Source organism: Simochromis diagramma, unplaced genomic scaffold (genome assembly GCF_900408965.1).
Source record: "Simochromis diagramma unplaced genomic scaffold, fSimDia1.1 OVJJ01000445.1, whole genome shotgun sequence".
Taxonomy (NCBI): Eukaryota; Metazoa; Chordata; class Actinopteri; order Cichliformes; family Cichlidae; genus Simochromis; species Simochromis diagramma.
In genome coordinates this window covers 146,457-168,884 of record NW_024387269.1, presented here as the reverse complement: position 1 = coordinate 168,884, position 22,428 = coordinate 146,457, and the positions used below count along the sequence as shown (strand labels likewise).

Here is a 22,428-nt window from a genome sequence, read left to right as displayed (position 1 = left end):
CAAGAGGCCCAAGGCCTTATACAACACGCTCATATACTCACCTGTCCATAACTGTACATTGGGATGCTGTGAATAATTGTGCATCATCCCTGACAGGTGACTGACTTGCAGAAGTGGCATTCTTGCCTCAGTATAATATAGCTCTTTATATTGTACTATTGCTAAATGTAAGTTAGATGATGCTAAGATAACTTTTCTATTCCCCTTTGTTCATTAGTACTGCTGTAATATTGATGTAATATGAACATAATTAATGTAAAATAATGGAAATATTATTGATGTTATATTGACCCACATTATTATTGTTGGGTGTTTATCTAACAAAGCACTTTGAAGTGACTACTGTTGTTATTCAGTCCCTGTGACCCTGAAAACAATAAGCAGAAGAGAATCGATGAAGTGAATTTAATTAATTTTGGAAGTCGCTATTTAATGAAATTCATGTATACATTTTACATCTAGAATTTACATTGGCAGTGGCATGGTGGTTAGTACTGCCACTTCACCTTCCTCTGTGGGATCTGCATGTACTGCCCGTGTTTGTGTGGGTTCTCTCTGGCTTCCTCCCACAGTCCAAAGACATACAGTTAGTAGGGTTAGCTTATTTGGTGAATCTAAACTGCCCATAGGTGTGAATGTGATTGTGAATGGTTGTCTGTCTCTCTGTGTTATTCACAGCTTTAGTGAAGGTTACAAATGATCTTCTTATGGCCTCTGACAGTGGACTCATCTCTGTGCTTGTCCTGCTAGACCTCAGTGCAGCGTTCGATACTGTCGACCATAATATCCTATTAGAGCGATTAGAACATGCTGTAGGTATTACAGGTACTGTGCTGCAGTGGTTTGTATCATATCTATCTAATAGACTCCAGTTTGTGCATGTAAATGGAGAGTCCTCTTCACACACTGAGGTTAATTATGGAGTTCCACAGGGTTCAGTGCTAGGACCAATTCTGTTTACATTATACATGCTTCCCTTAGGCAGCATCATTAGAAGACATAGCATACATTTACACTGCTATGCTGATGACACCCAGCTCTATCTGTCCATGAAGCCAGATAACACACACCAATGAGTTAAACTGCAGGAATGTCTTAAAGACATAAAGACCTGGATGGCCGCTAACTTTCTGCTTCTTAATTCAGATCAAACTGAGGTTATTGTACTCGGCCCTGAAAATCTTAGAAATATGGTATCTAAGCAGATTCTTACTCTGGATGGCATTACTGTTCTGTTTTCAATATGTTCATATGCTAATGACACAAATAAGTGTAAAGTGTATTTCTATTGTTATACATCGGAAAATTGTGAATCTTTTATTTTGACATCTGGATAGACAGGAAGGCTTTTATTTTGACATGTGCATAGACAGGAAGCAGGAAATGCAGAGAACAGTGGGAAAAGCATGGCTACACCTTTGTTATAATTTATGTGCAATCCAAAGCAATCCTTCAAAGGAGTCCTTCAGAAAGCAATAGTCGTAAGTTTTGTCAGTTCTTTGTATATTAAGCAATTAATAATAGGGTGTTTTGAGACATTATTTTGTACCTTCTTTGAAGTGCAGTTATAGGGTGTAGCTTCTGAGCTAATGATACAAGTGTACGCTCACCCACTACCTGCTTGTTTTTCTTTGTAGTAATATCAGTTTGGATATCTACAGTATACTTATTTCATGGTCTCCTGTGTAAGTGCCTGCATATATTTACCTGCTGATTATATGTCAATCGATTAAGAGTTTTGTATTATGTGTTTTTCTAGTTTCACTCCAGTTCAATGATGTCAGTGCAAGATGATTGCTATGTTTGGAGTCATTAAAGGAGCAAGTACGCTCACCTTCCTGGCTCTTGAAAAGGAGTTTGGCTGGCTGTTTATCTATGTTCACACTCAGGGAGTTTAACACAAAGAGAGAACAGTACAGTGAAAGACTATATTCGTCAGAGGGATTCTCCAGCATAGTTATGGATACCAAAATGGACGACAAAGTGTCATCGGTCTCCAGCTCCAAGCGCACCTCTTCTTCAAAGCATTCAGTAGCCAGCGCCGCTGCAAAAGCCAGAGCTATCGCTGAAGCTGCACGCACCAGGGCCACATTTGCACAGAGGGAGCTTGAAATAAAAAACAAAAGGCCAAGTTGGATTTAGAAAAGGCTACTCTTGAGGCAGATCTAGAAGCATTGGAACTTGAAAAAGCAGCTGCCGTTGCTGTTGCTGAGGCTGAGGTTTTAGAAGCAGCAGCAGCCATAGACTGTTATGATATACACAGCAACAGGAGTGGCATCTCACCTTTGTCCATAAAACAGCAAACCGAGGCATACCTCGAAGATCAAGCTCGAATCAGTTTTAAACCTGCCATAGATTCTCAAGCCATACTGAGTCCCATCTATGTTAAGAAAGCATCGTTGTCAACAAAACAAGAACTCCCAGAATCCAACGTAGAATATAACACTTTATCTACAAACCCTGGTTACTCACAGCTAAGTGAGCATCAGCCAACTACAGGACAGCAGCCATTCTCGCCTCAGCCCACTCCATTGAGCCCTCGCTATTTTTGTAAGGCATCTTTAGAACGCAGTCCACACATCAGGCATTCAGATACTTCTCAAAGGAACAGCATACAGCAAAACTCTCAAACTCCATCTACAGGCATGTTAGACTTTGCAAAGTATCTGGCACGCAGGGAATTAGTAACCACAGGTCTCACTAAATTTGATGATCAGCCAGAAGGCTACAGAGCTTGGCGGTCATCCTTCCTCAGCACCATTCAGGATTTGGAGCTGACAGCCAGTGAAGAGTTAGATCTACTAGTAAAATGGCTCGGCAAGGAATCATCAGAACATGTAAAAAGGATCCGTGCTGCTCATATCACTAACCCTGAAGCTGCGCTTAATTTGTCATGGTTGAGACTTCAAGAATGTTATGCAACCCCAGAAGTGATAGAGTGTGCTCTCTTTAAGCGACTGGACTGCTTCCCTCGCCTCACGTTGAGAGAAAACTTAAAACTAAGGGAATTGAGTGACCTACTGATGGAGCTTTTGGCAGCCAAGGAAGATGGTTATCTACCAGGTCTTAGTTACTTGGATACTCCAAGAGGCATTAACCCCATTGTCGAAAAGCTGCCAGTGAACCTGCAAGAGAAATGGCTCTCCAGTGGTTCAAGGTATAAAGAACAGCATAGAGTATGCTTTCCACCATTTGCCTTTTTTGTGGATTTTGTCAACAGTGAAGCCAAGGCTAGAAACGATCCCAGTTTTGTTTTGACAAACAGCAGCCGTTATTATAATCGAAATGAAAAACCCATGGCAAATCATGATGGTGGGAGAACTGCCATAGCTGTTCGAAAGACAAATGTGTCTACAGTAGCTAATCCAAGCTCCAGACATAGAGAAGAAACAGATGGGAGAGGCACAAATGATCCTGCTAAGTACTGTCCACTTCACAACAAACCCCACCCTCTGGAAAAATGTAGGGTCTTTAAAGCGAAATCACTCAGGGAACGGAAGAAGTTATTAAAGGACCACAGACGGTGCTTTAGGTGCTGCTCAGTTACTCATGTTGCGAGGGAATGTCACATGAACCTACAGTGCAATGAATGTCAGAGTGATAAGCACTGCACTGCTCTTCATCCGGAGACTATTCTTCCAGAAGCGTCATCTCCTGCATCCGTGTCAGATACAGACCAGCGAAACAACTCCACAACAGAGGTAACCTCAAAGTGCACTGAAGTCTGTGGAGATGGTCTCCTTGAACGATCTTGCGCTAAGATCTGCCTGGTGCGAGTTTTTCCAAAGGGACAACGAGAGCGCTCAGTCAAGATGTATGTCATCCTGGATGACCAGAGCAATCGCTCGCTGGCCAAATCTGAGTTTTTCCAACTCTTTGGGATCAGTAGCAACCTTTCCCCGTACTTGCTGAAGACATGCGCTGGTACTACTGAGATGACAGGGAGAAAGGCAGTCGGTTTCCAGATTGAGGCTTTAGACGGTGAAGTGTGCTTAGACTTACCTCCACTCATTGAATGTAATGACATCATGACCAACAGGTCTGAAATCCCCTCACCAGAGGTAGCACGTTCCCATGCCCACTTGATGTCCCATAGCGCCTTACATTCCTGAGATAGATCCCGAAGCACAGATTTTGATCTTACTGGGAAGAGATCTCATACGTGTGCACAAAGTAAGGCAACAAATTAACGGCCCCCACAATGCTCCCTTTGCCCAGCAGGTGGATTTGGGATGGGTGATAGTTGGGGAAGTTTGCATCAACAGGACACACAAGCCTACTGTAGCTGTCTATAAGACTAGTGTCCTGCCGAATGGACGTCCATCTTTCATGGTTGCCATGTCAGAATGAAATATCTGTGAAAGAAAAGTTGGCGTATGGCGGGGAGCAAAGACCCGATATTTACCCCTGCCTGTCCAGTTATGGCTCCACCAACATGCCTGCTGAGGAAAAACTTGGGGTAAGCGTATTCACAAGACAGACATGTGATAACGAACCGGCTTTGTCGTTTGAAGATGAGAGCTTTCTGAACATCATGCAGAAGGAGTTCTGTCAGAATGAACAAAACAGCTGGGTTGCTCCTCTACCATTCAGGTCGCCCAGACCACGCCTACAACCTAAAATGAAAGAGCAGTTCATTGCGTTCATGAAGAAGCTCTTCGAAAATGGGCACGCTGAGAAGGCACCTTCTCTCCAAGGACATGAAGAATGTTGGTATTTACCCATTTTTGGGGTCTACCACCCCCAAAAACCCGATCAAATACGTGTGGTATTTGACTCAAGCGCACGAGAAAGTGGCATTTCTCTTAATGGCGTCCTGCTCTCAGGCCCTGACCTAAATAACTCCCTGTTAGGAGTGCTGCTCAGGTTCAGAAAGGACATTGTTGCCGTGACTGCCGACATCCAACAGATGTTCTATGGTTTCATGGTGAAAGAGGACCACAGAAATTATCTAAGATTTCTTTGGCACAAAGATCATGACCTGACAAAGGAAGTAGGGGAATACCGCATGCGCGTGCATGTGTTTGGGAATAGCCCGTCACCTGCAGTCGCTATATATGGACTTCGAAGAGCTTCCCAAGAGGGTGAGCACAAATACGGACTTGACACACTCCAGTTTGTGGAGAGACACTTTTATGTGGACGACGGACTGATCTCTCTCTCGACAGAAGCAGAGGCTATTGACCTTCTCAAGCGCACTCAAGCATCACTGGCAGAATCTAATCTTAAACTGCATAAGATTGCCTCCAACAGTATCAAAGTGATGCAGGCTTTCACCCCTGAAGATCTGGCTACAGGTTTAAAAGACTTGGCGCTAAATGAGGAAGTTCTCCCAGCACAAAGAAGCCTCGGTCTGTGCTGGAGGATAGATTCTGACACCTTCACATTCAAGGTTGCAGCTGACGACAAACCCTTCACTCGCCGAGGAGTGCTATCGACAGTTAACAGCCTGTTCGACCCACTGGGCTTGGCTGCTCCAGTGACCATCCGAGGACGAGCACTATTAAGGGAACTTTCAGCTGACATATGCGACTGGGATACAGAACTTCCCACAAACAAGTTAAATGAATGGGAAACATGGAGAAGATCACTACAGGATTTAAGTAATCTTCAGCTTCCTCGTGCCTACATACAACAGTCGCTCTCCACTGCCATGTCTACTGAGCTGTGTGTATTTTCTGATGCCTCAAACTGGGCCATAGGAGCAGTAGCTTACCTGAAAGTCATCACTACAGATGGACAGTGTCGAGTCGGCTTTGTACTTGGGAAAGCCAAGCTAGCTCCTAAACCAGAGCCCACAATCCCTCGCCTGGAACTCTGTGGGGCAGTGCTGGCCGTCGAAGTGGCAGAACTAATCCTCAGGGAACTCGATCTTAAACCTGATACTGTGAAGTTTTTCTGTGACAGCAAGGTGGTTCTCGGATACATCCACAATGATTCTAAACGATTCTATGTGTATGTGCACAATCGTGTTCACCGAATTCGACAGACAACTTCTCCTCAGCAGTGGCACTACGTGCCAACAGATCAGAATCCAGCTGACCTAGCCACCAGATCGGTCCCAGCATCTCGGCTTGGAGAGACTATGTGGTTTACAGGTCCAGATTTTCTTCACAAGCCTCCTGTGGCTGAAACACATGAGCCCTTTGAGCTGGTGGAACCAGATGCAGATGTGGAGGTAAGACCACAGCTGACATCCTGTGCTACCCATATAACCGAGGGTAAGTTGACTTCAAATAGGTTCCAACGCTTCTCTACCTGGAGGTCTTTACTGAGAGCAGTTGCCTTCTTGAGCCACCAGACTCAATCATTCAGTACCAACCCCCCAAATACATGTAGAGGATGGCATATGTGCAACAAACTTCATACTCCAGAAGAACTGGAGGCAGCAAAGCTGACCATACTTAGGTTGGTCCAAAGGGACGCTTATCCAGAAGAGTATGTTGCACTGCAAGAGAATAGAGCAATTTCAAAGACAAGCACAATCCTCAAGCTAGACCCTTTCATGTGCAACGGTCTTTTAGGGTTGGTGGACGTCTGAAACACTCCACTGTTAGTCTTGGGATGAAAAATCCAATCATTCTCCCAAAACAGAATCATGTGACCAAATTGGTAGTGACCCATTACCATGAAAAGATAAAACACCAAGGACGACAGTTTACAGAAGGGGCAATCAGAGCGGAAGGCCTGTGGATTGTTGCCGGCAAAAGGTTGATTAGCTCTGTAATCCATTCCTGTATTGTCTGCCGAAAGCTGAGAGGAAAACTGGAAGTCCAGAAAATGGCCGACCTTCCCCCAGAACGTCTGAGCATGTCTCCTCCCTTTACATATGTAGGGTTGGATGTTTTTGGTCCGTGGGAGGTAATCACCCAAAGAACTCGAGGTGGAGCAGCTCAGAGTAAGCGATGGGCGATCCTTTTCACGTGCATGAGTACCAGGGCTGTGCATATAGAAGTCATTGAGTCCATGGACTCAAGTAGCTGCATCAATGCACTACGCAGACTTTTTGCCTTAAGAGGGCCTGTGAAGCAGCTGAGGTCAGACTGTGGTACAAACTTTGTTGGAGCATGTTCTGAATTAGGAATAAGACAAGATGATCAGAGTCAAGACAAGATCCTGAGTTACCTCTACAAACACGGCTGTACATGGGAGTTCAACCCTCCACATGCCTCGCATATGGGAGGTGTGTGGGAGCGCATGATTGGTGTAACCAGGAGGATACTGGACTCCATGTTGTCTCACGGTAAACACAGTTCCCTGACTCATGAAGTGCTCTGTACCTTGATGGCAGAGGTGTCTGCTATAATCAATGCAAGGCCATTGATCCCAGTCTCCTCCGATCCTTCTTCACCACTGCTGCTGACTCCCGCTATGATAGTAACGCAGAAACCTGGTGTACCACCTCCAGCTGGCGAGTTTGTTGGAAAATAACTTTTGAAGTGCCAGTGGAGACGAGTACAGGTACTTGCTGATGAATTCTGGACCCAATGGAGAAATGAATATCTACACACTCTGCAGCCAAGACGCAAGTGGCAAGTAGCATGTCGCAACTTACAAGTGGGTGATGTAGTGTTGCTCAAACAGAATCAGTCATCTCGTAACGAGTGGCCAATGGGGTTGGTCACTACCACCTTTCCAAGTAGTGATGGGAAGGTGCGCAAAGTGGAAGTCAGAACGGCATCACAAGGCAAAGTAAAGACTTTCTCAAGGCCTATAAGTGATGTTATTTTGCTCTTATCAATAGAGAGTCAGACCTCAACCAAAGACAGTTAAGCATGAAGTGGCATATTTGGGAATGCCAGACGGGGAGTGTTCTGTTTTCAATATGTTCATATGCTAATGACACAAATAAGTGCAAAGTGTATTTCTATTGTTATACATCGGAATATTGTGAATCTTTTATTTTGACATCTGGATAGACAGGAAGGCTTTTATTTTGACATGTGCATAGACAGGAAGCAGGAAATTCAGAGAACAGTGGGAAAAGCATGGCTACAACTTTGTAATCATTCATGTGGAATCCAAAGCAATCCTTCAAAGGAGTCCTTCAGAAAGCAATAGTCGTAAGTTCTGTCAGTTCTTTGTATATTAAGCAATTAATAATAGGGTGTTTTGAGACATTATTTTGTACCTTCTTTGAAGTGCAGTTATAGGGTGTAGCTTCTGAGCTAATGATACAAGTGTACGCTCACCTACTACCTGCTTGTTTTCTTTGTAGTAATATCAGTTTGGATATCTACAGTATACTTATTTCATGGTCTCCTGTGTAAGTGCCTGCATATATTTACCTGCTGATTATATGTCAATCGATTAAGAGTTTTGTATTATGTGTTTTTCTAGTTTCACTCCAGTTCAATGATGTCAGTGCAAGATGATTGCTATGTTTGGAGTCATTAAAGGAGCAAGTACGCTCACCTTCCTGGCTCTTGAAAAGGAGTTTGGCTGGCTGTTTATCTATGTTCACACTCAGGGAGTTTAACACATAGAGAGAACAGTACAATTACCTTGGCCTCCAGTAACACTGTGAGGAACCTTGGAGTCATTTTTGACCAGGACACGTCCTTCAACGCACATATTAAACAAATATGTAAGACTGCGTTCTTCCATTTGCACACTATTGCATTGAGGCGAGTGTTGTTGTGATTTGGGGCTGTATAAATAAAATTGAACTGAGCTGAATCGTGTTAGCCCTGTGACATAATCATCTGTCCTGCCCTGGTGCTTATTTCATGACGTGCAGTTATGTAAATATGGAAATCAACAGTCACCCTCATTCTTGCTCCCTCACACACACCTGACATACTGGTGAGCAAAGTTGGATCCATTCATGACAGAAATCAAATATGTCCGTCCTGTTTCTCGCTGAAACTATTATTAATTTTGCAGTGACCCTGCTTTAACTCGCTGACTGATACAACATCTGCCAGTTTGAATCAATATTCATGGGTTTGTTTTTCAGAGTTCATGTCTGGCCTGCAAGGTCATCATTCTGATCTGCAAAACTCTTTTAGCAAAATGTGACTATAGCCTTTTTACAGCTCTGTTACAGGTGTGCTCTTAGCCATGAGACACAATACTCATGAACTTTGACCAGCTTACCAAAACACAATAATGTCATGGTTATGGAGAATCCAGGACCCAAGATGCAGACTCCAAAGCACATTTACATAAACGAAAACATTTATTTATATGAGGCAGCGATTCCAGAGAGCTGAGATAAAGCAGAGATGATGATCCAAACTGGAACACGCAGGCTGACAAACAACGCAACAAAGAACTGCGGAAAACTAAGGGTTTAAGTACGTACACACGTATGTAATCGGACATAATATCATGGAAAACCTGATAAACAGAAACTCTAATAAATAGCAGACTATGCAGAAAATATAACAATGAACAATACTGCAATATGACTGCGTGGGTTGAAGACCCTGGATTATTGCAAATGAAGCCTTCTGCACGACAGTCCAGAGTTTTGCTGCACAAAGTATATACAGGGAATAACCTTTCACAGTAGCTCAGACTTCATCTGTGCAACAACTGTTGGTTAGCAGCTGTCAACATCTGCTTGCCTCTCACAGAAGCTTGAGCAGCAGGATGTGACGGTTTATGAAAACATCAGATCCTCCTGATACTGAAAATGATTTCTTTAATCTGTCAAATGAATATAGTTTCTAATTAGGGCTGGGCGATATGGCCTAAAATTCATATCGCGATATAATTTGAAGCATGTGCGGTAACGATATATATCACGATATATTCTTTTCTTCTGTATAGCGTGTTTTCCACACTAAAAATCCTTTAATTTTCTCAAAAATCGAGAGTGTACCTTATGTATGAATTCTGGTTGTGCTTACTGACCTTGAACCGGTTTTGGCTGCAGAAATCTGTTAAAAATGTTTTAGTACAACTTTGGTAAGCTGCACTGCTTGATGGATTGTCAGAGCATTACGGCTGCCGTAGTGAGGAGCTTCACCGAGTAATCTGGGTCTAAAACTCCGTCTGCTTCAGGTCCCAAAGTCAAACGAACACTAAGAGTTAAAAACGGTCTAAATTCTTTCATCTTTAATTAAATCATCAGCGTTTTTGCTTTATCGGGTGTAACAATTAAGTTTAACATCCAGGCATCCATGAAAACAAAATTTATTAAATTTAACAGAGTTAGAAGTTAGCAGGAAGTTAGCTCGCTAGCTTCCACCTAAACATTTCATACCATGTTCTGACTGAGAGATTTTTGAAGCTAATTAAAACGTACAGCTCTGCTACCACTTCCAACATAAATGAAGACAGAAAACTAAACAGCAGTGGCGTTTGTAGGGTTACTGAAGTTTGGCTAGCTGGTATATAATGTTGTGCTACGTGATTGCTAGCTACACAGCTATGTTAGCATAACATTAGCACAGTGAAGCTGGAGGGTGAACGCCAACGTTTTTTTCCACTCGATAAAAGTTAACGTGAGGGATTCTGGTGGTCAGGGACAAATGCAATCGCATAGCAGGATGCTATACACGGGCCAAACTTCAGTCAGCAGAACAACTGAGATCATTCATCCACAGTACGAGGTTAGTTATTAATATACTGCAACAACATGGGAACAGAGCAGCTGCGAGAGAATTCAACATTAATGAATCAATGTTATGGAAGTGGAGGAAGCGCAGTTTTTGGCTTTCTCCATATTTCAAAAGTGCTTCATCTCTTTACTATGACTGTCGCCCGCCATAATTTGCAGATGATAATGGTTCTAGCCGCTGCGATGCTTTCGACCAAAACAGGCGCACCTTGATGACATCATCAACATGCGCTATCGCGATAGAGCGGTATAGTCAAAATCTCTATCGTTGGCCAAATTTATATTGTTTCTATCGTATATCGTTTATAGCGCCCACCCCTATTTCTAATACACTACTGAAGCCATATTTATTGAGCATGTCCTGATCGTAGCATAGAAATGTAGTCAGTACATGTGCTCCTGCGCACATTCAAAATAGCATTGTTTCTTCTTCAGTTTCTGAGGACAGCCTGGACGGTCATTAGTGGTGTAGTGGCGCTCTGCTGTAATCCATGCCCCTGGACACTGCCTGTGTAGATTTGAACCAGCAGACTTTTGGATTATTGGTAGACCTCACTGACCTTTGTCAGCTGAACTTTAGGTTTAAAACATATTAAATCCACGACATGGAGTTATATTCCCTGTATAGTGAATTCCCTTGCAGTCTCTGCCCCCACATCAGCAGCTGGAGACAGCATTATGACGATTACTTAATCAGACACCTCTGTGTGTGTGTGTGTGTGTGTGTGTGTGTGTGTGTGTGTGTGTGTGTGTCTATGTTTTGAGAGGATTACACAGCAGCTTTAGGCATCATGTGTTTTACCAAAGATGAGTTATAAATGGAGCCATGATGCTGTTGCACTCGGTTCTAGTGTTCCATTTTCTCCTGTTCTGCTCTTTGTAGTTAAATTCTAATGGAAAATACAATTATCCTCCTGGTTCTACTGCGTTCTGTCAGATGAGTGCTGTGCCAGCAGTGTTATATAAGACAATATTCTAAACTTGGGCAAAGCACCAAAATCGTGACAGATAAGCGTGCATACAGAAGCCAAGCTGAGCCAGAGCCTCGCGCATACACCGCGTTCACAGGCTACACGGTGTGCATCCACACAGCTGCAAACCCCGGAGGAAGACGGTGTTCGGCTTTATTATTCAATGTTGTTGATTGGTTTATTTACCTACCAACAGCTTCCAGCACAGCAGCCAAAACGAGATCATCTCCAGTCGGCCGCGGCGCGCGCATTCCTCTCCACCGCTCCCCAACGGCAGCGCGAGCAGCCAGGCGGCCACTCTCTGGCGCGAGGAGGGACGCATACAAGCTGGCGGCTGCCGCGAGCGTACGTGTATGTGGTGGAGAGAGATAGAGAGAACGAGAGCAGCGGGGGAGAGAGAGGCAGGCTGTATCGACCTGAGCTAGTGTGTGAATTAGAGCAGAAGAGATCGATTTTTATTGGCAGACTCTTGCACATCTCTCTCTCTTTTTACTGTACGCCTGGTTCCAACCCCCCCTCCCCATCTGCGCCCGCTGCATCCGCCGTTCACGCCCCCCAGGCTTCAACACTGTAAAAGATAGCTATCTCAGCAAGTAGGCTAGGCCTGTGGGGGATGTACAGTTAATATCTACTGCTAGCATCGCGAACATAATCTTTGTTTGTGTATGTTAACTGTTATGTGAATTGCTTTAGACTGCAAATTCATAATTTACTGTTATTAATGGATTTTATCTAATTACTTAATTTATTTAATTTTATGTAGGTAATTACATTATAACTATAAATACTGCCACATATTATATTCAGGTCTGTGACGTCATTAAACACTTTCCTTATGCCTTTGAGGACAGGTAGTTTCAGGTCATGCAAAAACAACTTTAATTTGCACATTTATGGTCATTAGAGTTAGAAAGCAAGATAAACTAGGCTACTCTCTGTCATGGTCCCTGGGTCTATGTGTTAATAGACCTCTCTGCACTGAATCATATCTGTTATTAACCTCTGTCTCTCTTCCACAGCATGTCTTTATCCTGTCTTCCTTCTCTCTCCCCAACCAATCACAGCAGATGGCCCCTCCCCTCCCTGAGCCTGGTTCTGTCTGAGGTTTCTTCCTGTTAAAAGGGAGTTTTTCCTTCCCACTGTCGCCAAAGTGCTGCTCATATGATTGTTGGGCTTTTCTCTGTATGTATTATTGTAGGGTCGACCTTACAATATAAAGCACTTTGAGGCGACTGTTGTTGTGATTTGGTGCTGTATAAATAAAAGTGAATTGAATTGAATTAAATTGGGTCTTGGACCCAGACTCTTGCAGAGTGTGCAAGAGTGCAGAGTTTCCTGTTTGTTTGTTTTTTCCATATTTATTTACGTTTTCAGTTTTTGGTTTCTCATCTGGTTCTGTTCGGTTGGTTGTATTTTATTCCCTGAGTCCCTGTGTATTGCTTCCCTTGTTTTTCCATCTCTGTTTTCCTTTTGTGTGAAGTCATTCATTATTTACCTTGTTCTGCCGTCTCTCACATTTTACTTTGGTAAGCATTTCTCTCTGTGTCATGTGCTGACTTGTACTTCCTCATTTCATTTGGTCTGGTGTCTGCAGCTGTTTCCCAACTGTTCCCCCTCTCATCATTATCTTATGCATACATTTTCTCAATTTCCATTTGTCCTTTGTTGAGTTGTCCCACATAGCTGTGCTCTCCCTAGTTTCCCCAGGAATTGCTTTCTTCAGTTATTCCTTAAGGCTTTTGGATGTTTTCTCTTTTTGGACTGTGAGTTACTTTTGTCAGTTTGGCAGTAAGCACCTCTGTATACTACATTATGCTTTTGGGTGGGTAAGCCGCCACCACACTTCACACGGCTAAATCTGACACTCCCATTGGCTCCATGTTGTTAATCACAAGGTGTTAGCCAGTAAGCATGGGTTACAACCAGATCCTCTCCTCATTTGTCACATCCAGTTCCAAACACCAAAATGGTGCTGGCATAAACGCTCAGCGCTAGGCTTCATATCAGGACACCTTTGGGTGAGGGCACACTGGCTATGGCCATCTTTTATTTACTGGTTTTGTGATAGAGGTTGATAAATGTTTAATAATGTTTGAATAAATTAATGTAATACTGTAACTTTTTTTGATATGATGTCACAACATCGCATTTGCTTCTTCTCATGTTTTATTTTATTGTCTTTCTCTTGTTCATTAAATAACTTTGGTCAACTTTGTTGCTTTTAATTGTGCTATAGAAATATATTGTGACACTAACAATTATAGTAAAATAATAAAATAAAGAAAAAAAACAAATTGAAATAGATGTTGCAGTTTACTGTCCCAATGTTGCAATTCCATCAGAAGTAATGGCTAAAATAAAATCCCACAGCAGGAACATTTTTAACACTCTTATATCGTCTGTGTTTGTTAGAGAGCAAGTTAGTGAATGAGGTGAGCTAAGTTCAATTCAATTCAATTTTCCATGGAAGAGGTGCCTGAAAGCAAAGGCTCTGCCTCACATACTACTTTTAAATATCATAGGAACGATAGGGAAGAGAGCATTCTCAGACTGAAGTGCTCTGTTGGGGTGATATGGTACATACCTCATCCCCGGCTCCTGTCAGGATTGGCCTGGTAAACGCCAGATCGCTGGTGAACAAATCTTTTATTCTGAATGAGTCATTCACCTCCTGGAACCTGGACTTCATGTGTGTCACAGAGACTTGGCTTAACTCTGGTGAGTCCAGTATTTTATCCAAACTTTTACCAGCGGGTTGTTCCTATTTTAACACACCAAGGACATCAGGGAGAGGAGGAGGTAAACAGTGTTTTTTACAGCCCTCGTCTTCCAGCTTTGAGCTCACGTGTTTTGAAGTCAGTCGCTCTAACTCTGTGCTCTTTGCTGTTATTTATCGTCCCCCTAAATACAATAAGAATTTCTAGCTGGGATTCTGCCCAATTACGATCACGTTCTTATTGTGGGAAATTAATATCCATGTCTGCTGTCCTGATAAACCTCTGGTGAAGGAGTTTTTAAGCCTCATTGACTCTTTTAATCTGGTCCAGCCCGTACCTGGTCCCACACATGAACACGGACACACACTAGACCTGGTCCTGTCGCACAGTCTACCTGTGTCTAATGTGGAAGTGACTGACACTGCCTTCTCTGACCATATGGCTGTATTATTTGATGATGTGTTTTCACACACTACAGTTCAAACCAGCGCTCCTGTTCGCCGCTGTCAGATTATTAACCCTTTCACTGCTGCCCAGTTCTCCTCTGCTTTTAGCCAGCTGTCTATCCCTGCCGATCGTACTCCCTTGGACACAGAGGACCTCAGCTCCTGGTTTCAATCTTCTTGCCTAACCATTCTGGACTCTGTGGCACCATTAATAACCAGGCAGCCCAAGGCTAAAACTGACCCTTGGTTTAACGACGCCACTCGGGCTGTGAGGAGGGAGTGTCGTAGAGCTGAACGCAGATGGAAGAGGGACAAACTGCAGGTGTCTCTTCAAATCCTAAAGGACTGCTGGCGCCTCTATCAGGATGCAGTCAAAGAGGCTAAAAGAAAATACTTTTCTAAGATCATTTCGTCCAACAATCACAATCCACGTGTGTTATTTACAGTGTTGGTCAAGTTACTTGAAAAAAGTAATCAGTAACTACTTACTGATTACTTCCCCAAAAAAGTAATCCCGTTACTTTACTGATTACTTATTTTCAAAAGTAATTAATTACTTACTTAGTTACTTAGTTACTTTTTAAAAACACGATTTACAACCTGAAGAGGTGATAAAGCGATAGATCTTTCAGCCCAATTCTACTTTTTCTGCATAATCCATCATACAAAATGTAATCAAATGGAAAAGTCTCTTTTTAAAACTTGTTTTATTAGTTTTAATCTTTTAACTTCATGCATCAAGCAAAAATTAAATTATCTGCAACATTCTCTGACTGGAAGAAATTAGTTTAACATTTAAACCTATTTTCTGCACATTCCAGCACATAAAATAAAATAGTTTTTGTGTTTACACTCAGTCTTTCAAATAGATGCAAGTAAAACACAGCAGAAAATAAATAAAGCCAAAGACTCAGCGGTCCTGTTGCTCTATTTTCACCTGTAAAGCAGGAGTGGAGCAGGCGGAGGTTTACCCTGGTGCAGGTGTGCCGCGGTCAGTGGAAGAATCCGCGAGTTTCTCTGTGAGTTTCCCATTACGTCGTAGCTACTCGGTGCTTGCTCGGAAGTTTAGGGGTTTTTTCACTGTAAAAATAAGTTTTCTTCCCACGCACAACGGAAGCTAATGTTTTTGTCACTTTTTACGGAATAAAACTCAAAGTAAGGTCAGTACTTCCACGCTTTAAACGCTGCACGCTCATACTCTCTCCCACATTCGATATATGATCCATTGTTGATCTGCACACAGCTGTTGTCACGAACGTCGCACTCGCTTACGTCACTGTCGTGAGACATTCTCGCAAAAAATCACGGTTTTAGTAACGCAGTAACGCAGCGTTCCTACGGGAAAGTAACGGTAATCTAATTACCGATTTTACAATAGTAATCCCTTACTTTCCTCGTTACTTGAAAAAAGTAATCAGATTACAGTAATGCGTTACAAGTAACGCGTTACTGCCCATCTCTGGTTATTTAACTCTATTGACTTAAGTCTTAAATGCTCCACAAAGTGGCTGCTTGGAGGCCTCTCATAAACTAATGATTTTATGTGTTTTTCATTGAGAAGGTTGCTGGTTTTTAACCAGTTTGAGCCTGTGACTCTTTCTTATTTAGAGGATGTGGTCGGCCACCTGAGGCCCTCTGGTTCCCCAAATGATCCTGTCCCACCACAATTTTTTAAGGAGATTTTTCCTAGCATAGGCCAGGCTGTTCTTACTGTTATAAACAGCAGTTTAATATCTGGTGTAGTCCCTGCTAATTTTAAGCATGCAGTAGTACAACCCCTGCTTAAGAAACCTGCCCTGGACCACACTGTGTTGGCTAACTACAGGCCTCTCTCCAAGTTGTCTTTTATGTCTAAAATCTGTACACTGCCATTTAATGGATTTTTTTTTTTTTAATGAGAATGGTTTCTTAGAGGTCTTCCAATCAGGTTTTAAAAACTTTCATAGCACTGTTGTCATGTTGTTCTTGTCCTCCTTGACCTAACAGCTGCCTTTGACACTGTAGATGTCACGATCGGGGGAAATGCGCGAATTAAACACAGTAATTCGGCGTGCCCGTGTGGCGTGCTGGCTAGACCCAAACGCAGCGAAGGCTAGCGATGGGTTGGAACAGGCACGCAGTTACTCTAGTAACGATCAGTGCACGAAGCGGGGCTTCGGAACCGACGTTACAGACGGAGAGCGAGCGGAGCCGGGATGAGAAAAAGAGTCAAGAGGGAAAACACTCACAGGTGGAGAAGCAGGTGGAGACTGACGTCGGCAAGGATTCGGAGCTCCTGACATGAAGAGAACGATGTCTGAGCGGCGAACAAGTGGGTGGTGTCTCTCTTTTATCCCAGACCCCGTGACTACCTGACAGTAGACCACAACATTTTACTGACTCGCTTACACCATCTTGCAGGCATTTGTGGTACTGCTTTGAAATGGTTTAGGTCAGGGGTCCCCAATCCCAGTCCATGAGGGCCGGTGTCCCTGCAGGTTTTAGATGTGTCCTTGATCCATCACAGCTGATTTAAATGGATAAATTACCTTCTCAACATGTCCTGAAGTTCTCCAGAGGCCTGGTAATGAACTAATCATGTGATTCAGGTGTGTTGACCCAGGGTGAGATCTAAAACCTGCAGGGACACCAGCCCTCGTGGACTGGGATTGGGGACCCCTGGTTTAGGTCTTATCTTTCTGACAGAACTTTTAGTGTTAACTTTTTAGGGTATGAGTCTTCCTCTGCCACTTTTCAGTCTGGGGTCCCGCAGGGCTCAATTTTAGGGCCTCTGCTTTTTTCATTATATTTACAGCCCCTGGGAACCATCCTCAGAAGGCATGGAATATCCTTCCACTGCTATGCTGACGACTGTCAGATTGATCTGCCTCCGAAGCAGAAAGATGCCTTCTCTATTAAGACACTTCTAGCATGTCTAGAAGACATTCAAATTGGATGTCCCTAAACTTTCTAAGATGCAATTCAAGCAAAACTGAGGTGATTGTGTTTGGTCCCAGTGGACCTTGTGAACCCTCCACTATTGACTTGGGACCAGAGATGGGCATAACGCATTACTTGTAACGCGTTACTGTAATCCGATTACTTATTTTGAGTAACGAGTAAAGTAAGGGATCACTATTGCAATTAGATTATTGTTACTTTCCTGTAAGCACGCTATGTTACTGCGTTATTAAAACCGTGATTTTTTTGCGAGAGTGTCTCATGACAGTGACGTAAGCGAGTGCGACGTTCGTGACAACAGCTGTGTGCAGATCAACAATGGATCATATATCGATTGTGCAGGAGAGAGTATGAGCGTGCAGCGTTTAAAGCGTGGAAGTACTGACCTTACTTTGAGTTTGATTCCATAAAAAGTGACAAAAACATGAGTGTCCATTGTGCGTGGGAAGAAAACTTCTTTTTACAGCGAAAAAAAACCCCTCAACAAGCACCGAGTGCGCAATAACGTAATGTGACATTCACAGAGTGTAACATGGTAGACTAATGTGCCTGTGTTAATTCAGCTCCATATTATTGTGTGAAGTTGCACTGGGTTGGGAGTGGTTTTGTGTGTGTCACATTTTTGGTGAGCCAATGGCTGGAATGGGGTTGGACTAATTAGAGGCAGGTGTACTTGATTGCACTGATACACTGGTCTACTTATAGCCCACACTACAAACACTGCTGTGTCGTTTTGTCTCTCTGTGCAGGTATGTAATGTGATGAAATCAGATATGTTTGGGATGGATGGGTTTTGCGCTATGAATTTTATACTGAAGGTGTCGTTTTGTCTCTCTGTGCAGGCCAGGGCCTATTATATGCCACAGCCTAAAGGCAGCAGAGCTGCAGAGGCTGGAGTGACCACTGGCTATATGCTTGCAGGGTGGTGGGTCTCCAAGGACAACTTCTAACCCTGTTAAAGGCAACACGTGGAGTGCAACTGGCCGTGTGGCATAGCTGGCTCTGGCCTTGGGACTGTGTGTTTTTTATACGATTCATAAATGGGACACTGGACTGTTTTATCTTTTATCTCTTGATATATTTTTTTGTCAATAAATTATCTTTTAGAATTTTATTGACTGTCATCTTTTGCCCACGACAGAGACGGTTGGTCAGACCTAGAATCTGTTACACAGAGAAACTCGCGTATCCTTCCACTGACCGCTGCGGCTCACCTGCACCAGGGAAACCTCCGCCTACCCCACTCCTGCTTTACAGGTGAAAATAGAGCAACAGGACCACTGAGCCTTTGGTTTTATTTATTTTCTGCTGTGTTTTACTTGCATCTATTTGAAAGAGTGAGTGTAAACACAAAAAATATTTTATTTTATGTGCTGGAATGTGCAGAAAATAGGTTTAAATGTTCAACTAATTTCTTCCAGTCAGAGAATGTTGCAGATAATTAAATCTTTGCTTGATGCATAAAGTTAAAAGATTAAAACTAATAAAACAAGTTTTAAAAAGAGACTTTTCCATTTGATTACATTTTGTATGATGGATTATGCAGAAAAAGTAGAATTGGGCTGAAAGATCTATTGTTTTATTACCTGTTCAGGGTTTTAAAAAGTAACTAAGTAATTAATTACTTTTGAAAATAAGTAATCAGTAAAGTAACAAGATTACTTTTTTGGGGAAGTAATTGGTAATTAGTTACTGATTACTTTTTTCAAGTAACTTGACCAACACTGCTTGGGACCCCTGGCAGAGTATTTTAAACCTGTTGTTTCTAACCTGGGTTTTAAGATGGACAGTGATTTTAAATTGGACACTCAAATTAGGGCTACTGTCAAGTCCAGTTTTTATCATTTAAGGCGTTTGTACCTGGAGGTACCCAGGTCCAAGAGGAAGCTCAGAGGGGGCGGGGCCTTCTCTATTGCTGCTCCTAATCTGTGGAACAATCTTCCCCAGCACATTAGAGAGGCCCCTCACTGTCCACTTTTAAAACACGTCTTAAAACCCATTTTTACTCCTTGGCATATGACAAAGTCTGACCCTGATTTTATTGTTTTAATCTAATTATCATTTTATACTATTTTATTATTGTTTTTGCTATTTGTGCTAATTTTATTATTTTAAATGTCATTTTAATTATCCTTTTTTTTATCTTTATTTTATTTTTACTTTTAAACTTATTTAATGTATCATTTCTGGGATGTCAACTGTACAGCACTTCAGCTGGGACTTATTCTAAAAGTGCTATATAAATAAATTACTTGCTTGCTCGCTATGACATCTTGAAGTTAAGATGGGGCCTGATTATTTAAGACCTTGTATGTGAGGAGCAGGATTTTGAATTCTGGATTTAACAGGAAGCCAAAACAGGAGAAATCTGCTCTCTTTCTAGTCCCTGTCAGGACTCTTGCTGCAGCATTTTGGATCAGCTGAAGGCTTTTCAGGGAGTTTTTAGGACTTCCTGATAATAATGAATTACAGTCGTCCAGCCTGGAAGTAATAAATGCATGAACTAGTTTTTCAGCGTCACTCTGAGACAGGATATTTCTAACTTTAGAGATGTTGCACAAATGGAAGAAAGCAGTCTTACATATTTGTTTAATATGTGCGTTGAAGGACATGTCCTGGTCAAAAATGACTCAAAGGTTCCTCACAGCGTTACTGGAGGCCAAGGTAATGCCATCCAGAGTAAGAATCTGGTTAGACACCATATTTCTAAGCTTTTCAGGGCCGAGTACAATAACCTCAGTTTGATCTGAATTAAGAAGCAGAAAGTTAGCGGCCATCCAGGTCTTTATGTCTTTAAGACATTCCTGCAGTTTAACTCACTGGTGTGTGTTATCTGGCTTCATGGACAGATAGAGCTGGGTGTCATCAGCATAGCAGTGTAAATGTATGCTATGTCTTCTAATGATGCTGCCTAAGGGAAGCATGTATAATGTAAACAGAATTGGTCCTAGCACTGAACCCTGTGGAACTCCATAATTAACCTCAGTGTGTGAAGAGGACTCTCCATTTACATGCACAAACTGGAGTCTATTAGATAGATATGATACAAACCACTGCAGTGCAGTACCTGTAATACCTACAGCATGTTCTAATCGCTCTAATAGGATATTATGGTCGACAGTATCGAACGCTGCACTGAGGTCTAGCAGGACAAGCACAGAGATGAGTCCACTGTCAGAGGCCATAAGAAGATCATTTGTAACCTTCACTAAAGCTGTTTCTGTGCTGTGATGAGCTCTGAAACCTGACTAAAACTCTTCAAATAAACCTCTGCAGATGATCTGTTAGCTGTTTGACAACTACTCTTTCAAGGATGTTTGATATGAAAGGAAGGTTGGAGATTGGCCTATAATTAGCTAAGACTGCTGGGTCTAGAGATGCTTTTTGAGTAAAGGTTTAACTACAGCCAGCTTGAAGGCCTGTGGTACATAGCTGATTATTAGAGATAGTTGATCATATTTAAGATCGAAGCATTAATTAATGGCAGGACTTCTTTGAGCAGTTTTGTAGGAATGGGGTCTAAAAGACACGTTGATGGTTTGGAGGAAGTAATTATTGAAGTTAACTCAGAAAGATCAACTGAAGAAAAAGAGTCTAAATTATGATCTATTGAAATATTGAAAGTAGCCATACGTAATAATATAGATCTGTGGGATGTTATGAATATGTTTTTTTTCTCCAATTGTTAAATTTTATTAGTGAAGAAGTTCATGAAGTCATTACTAGTTAACGTTAAAGGGAAGGTTGGCTCAACAGAGCTCTGACTGTTTGTCAGCCTGGCTACAGTGCTGTAAAAAAAAAAAAACTATGATTGTTCTTATGTTATTTACTTAGTGACGAATAGCAAGATGTTTGAACTTGCTCCTGCCCTCTGTCCAGCAGATCACATCTAAACAGACAACAGTAATGCACATGCACAACAATAACTGGGTCACCTTGGATAAAGAGCACAGCTGAAAGAGAACAATACAGACTGAAGGGGAAGAGAGGGAAACTAGGGGGAGAGAAAGAGAGGAATGGGTGGTCGCTTTGCTGCCATGACGGGGAGCAAAACTGAGATTTAACCTTCAGATACAAAATTATTGTTAAACTGCAACTGGAGTAGATGGTCAATGTAATGAATTCTGGGTTTAATCTGGCACTAATCTGCTTTTAATCCCTTATTGGAAGAAAAGATTTTGATGAAGTCTTTCAGGCCGATTTGGAAGTGATTTTATATCGAAGTATCTCTACAGGCTACAGCAGATGGTGACATTAACTGGACGTAGTCTAATTGGCATCCTTCCCAGTGAGGAGGATGAGCCAAGGGAGGATCAGCTATATCCTTCACCAGAATCTCAATATTGTTTCCTATTTAATCTGTAGGAAACACCCACAATACTGAATTATTAACTAGGCTATAGGAGTGGATGTGAGCATATATGGTTGACTATGTCTTTGAGTTAGTCCTCTCATGCCTGGGAACCTGCCTAGGGGATCGCAGGTGGGATAGACTCCAGCTCCCACACAACTCTAAATTGTTTGATTTGTGACTGAAATGGTGCAAAAGACGGGGCCATGTAATATTTGTTGGTTTTGTTTGTCTATTTCCTCTGTTCTGTCTCCATCTGTATCTTTGTCAGTATAAGTTTCTCTTTGAGTTACTTTTGTGATTTAATAGTTTTCTGTTGTTTCTGGTTTGCTTTCTTTTCCTTCTTATCCTGATTTTCTGTAATTTGTTAATTTCTTCCACCTGCGTCTCACTTCATATCTTTCTCCGTGTCTTTGTCGATATCTTTTGTTGT

General features: G+C 42.3%; 1 protein-coding gene across 8 annotated transcripts in view; it reads right to left on the bottom strand.

The window, feature by feature from the left end:
- Positions 1-22,428, bottom strand: part of LOC120715539 — a 53,724-nt gene that overhangs the window by 25,674 nt on the left and 5,622 nt on the right. For 2 of the 8 annotated variants that reach the window (XM_040002554.1, XM_040002555.1), the window contains exon 1: positions 11,732-12,572. The exons of 1 other annotated variant lie outside the window; for it this stretch is intronic. In XM_040002554.1, coding sequence (XP_039858488.1) covers positions 11,732-11,863 — 132 coding nt within the window. In that variant the 5' untranslated portion in view covers positions 11,864-12,572. Of the gene's footprint in view, positions 1-11,727; positions 12,577-22,428 lie in introns of those variants that run through there. 5 more of the 8 variants (XM_040002556.1, XM_040002553.1, XM_040002551.1 and 2 more) reach the window with 5 other exon arrangements.